We start from the raw sequence: 2,123 nt of genomic DNA, 5'->3' as shown, positions 1-2,123 counted from the left end.
CCAACATTGGACACTTCCAATATTAGACACTTCCATCATTGGACACTTCCAATATTAGATACTTCCGACGTTAATCATAGTCGCAACATTCAGGAGGTGAACTGGAATGAACTTAGAGCGAAGATTTGGAGTGTAGCTGGTCACAAAGACTACTCGACAACGATTCCAGTGCTATTTGCGGCCAGCCTGAGAGACCGTCTTGGTATAATACATGCGGCCATCAAACGGTTACAATATATGGGTGGTGAAGTTATGTCCCAGTTAGTGTCTTTGGAACCGGTCTTAATCTCCTCCAGAGCAAGTCAACCAGACGGCGGGTCACTCCCGACCGCACCAAATAGTTCAGGACGTGGTTCGGCTGCAGGACACGTTTCACCAAGCAGAGACCCGGAAGTTAGTTCAGCACACCAGAAAAAAAGGAGAACCAGCAGTCGAGGCGAGGCTCATGGGAGTCAGGGCTCAGGACCTCCTCCCAGGAATAACTCCCAGGCGTGCGGCGACTCGGGTGCTAACTCTGTCCGGGACTCGGTCAGGAGCTCGGTCGCTCCCGATACTTTCGACGAACGACGCTTTCTTTACGACTCCTTTATGGCCCACTCAGCCGCCGGCAAACACAGGAATAAAGGATCGAAGTTCGGCGGGTTGGAAAGCCGAGAGTCCATCGGAGGATCCAGATCTGAGATATCTCGATTGAAAGAACTTAAAGTGACTGAATCACATTTCACACACACACTGCGGAAAGCAAGGGGAAACAAGAGCAGAGGAGGCACACCGGATCTGCGCACCACCTCATCGGTACAAGTCACTCAGCAGGTACTTGACTGTGGTGCATTTGATTCTAGTGTGTTCGATTCTGATCGGGCCGTCGGAATTCTAGGACGTGAAGTTTTCCACCCAGATCTCTTTCAAGCGGACTTTCTCGAGTTAGACAGAACCGCCGGAGACACGGAATGGCTGGAGGAAATATCCGACCTTCCACCAACCTTAAGAAATACACCAACTAGAAAGGACTCGCCTGGAAAGGACTCGCCTCAGTCGTTCCTTGCAAAGCCTGGGTCTCCGACTCGCGGGGTGGAGACCTCGCACGGGTCACCGACGATCATCGTCAACCCATTTCCGGCTCCGTACTTCTCTCCGTTCGTGCCGGTGTCTCCGCGACCCGTGTCAGAGCGATCCTTGTCGAACCGCGGCTCAATGGACCGAAGCTCAGTGGACAGAAGCTCAGTGGACCGAAGCTCAGTGGACGCCGGTATGCCTTGTTGCTCGTTGGCCGTCAGTATGTCTCGTGGTTCTATGCCTCGTGGTTCAGTGCCACACAGCATCCGAATGCTTCACGGCGGCACGGCGTCTCCCGGAGGCAGCAGCATCGAATCCACAGAGGTGCATCATGCCCCCAACGACCATGCCTTCAGCGACCGCTCTGCCACCGAAGGCAGAAGCGAGCCAGCTACTCAACTAGGTGACGAGCCAACTACTCGACTGGTTGGCACAGAGCTTGACGGGATGATCACGGTTGTGCGCGAAGTGGGCATGGACGATCTTACAGGCTCGGGGTTCGTGCAGCCAGCCGTCGATATACAGTGCTGTCCGAATGACTCGTGCCGTCGGGACGACATTGTCGACAGACTGAGGCAGGCCCTCACAATTGTCCTCACAGACTCCGAAGACGCAGACTCCGAAGACGCTGTCACTGACCCTCTGTGTGCTGCCACTGACCCTCTGTGTGCTGCCACTGACCCTCAGGATGCCGTTGTCGAAAATCACTCCGTAGAGGGAAATCCCTTGGAGAAAGATTCGGGAAACAACTCCGGAGAGGCGGAAGGGGCAAGGGTCCGAGACGTCCGGCCCGACGACCAAGGCTGGAGTGACTGGAATGAATGGAAGAAGACCAGTCCGTTACTCAACGAGGATTTGGGACTATTGCCCTTGGACATCCTCAAGAAAGTCGCAGTCATGCTAGGCCTCAAATCCAACGTAGGCACACACATTCTTCACAGAGCTGGGACTCGTGTCGAAGACAGTGATCGCCGGCACTTGCTTGCCCGTAAATAAGTTCCCTCCAGCCAGTGATTTGGTACCTCCGTAGTCTAAAAAAGAGATCCTAAAGGACTTAACATACATTG

At 54.0% G+C, this 2,123-nt stretch overlaps 1 protein-coding gene across 1 annotated transcript; it reads left to right on the top strand.

The window, feature by feature from the left end:
• Nucleotides 1-1,503: 1,503 nt before the first annotated feature.
• Nucleotides 1,504-2,052, top strand: GNI_028300 (hypothetical protein; the record flags this gene model as incomplete). The annotated part of the gene is made up of 1 exon (XM_011130806.1): nt 1,504-2,052. The coding sequence occupies one exon, from the start codon at nt 1,504-1,506 to the stop codon at nt 2,050-2,052; it is 549 nt and encodes a 182-aa protein (XP_011129108.1).
• Between the last annotated feature and the right edge of the window lie 71 nt (nt 2,053-2,123).

Source organism: Gregarina niphandrodes (assembly GCF_000223845.1).
Source record: "Gregarina niphandrodes unplaced genomic scaffold scaffold00004, whole genome shotgun sequence".
Taxonomy (NCBI): domain Eukaryota; phylum Apicomplexa; class Conoidasida; order Eugregarinorida; family Gregarinidae; genus Gregarina; species Gregarina niphandrodes.
Note: the sequence above shows the minus strand (reverse complement) of the source record. Positions and strands in the feature narration are given on the sequence as shown.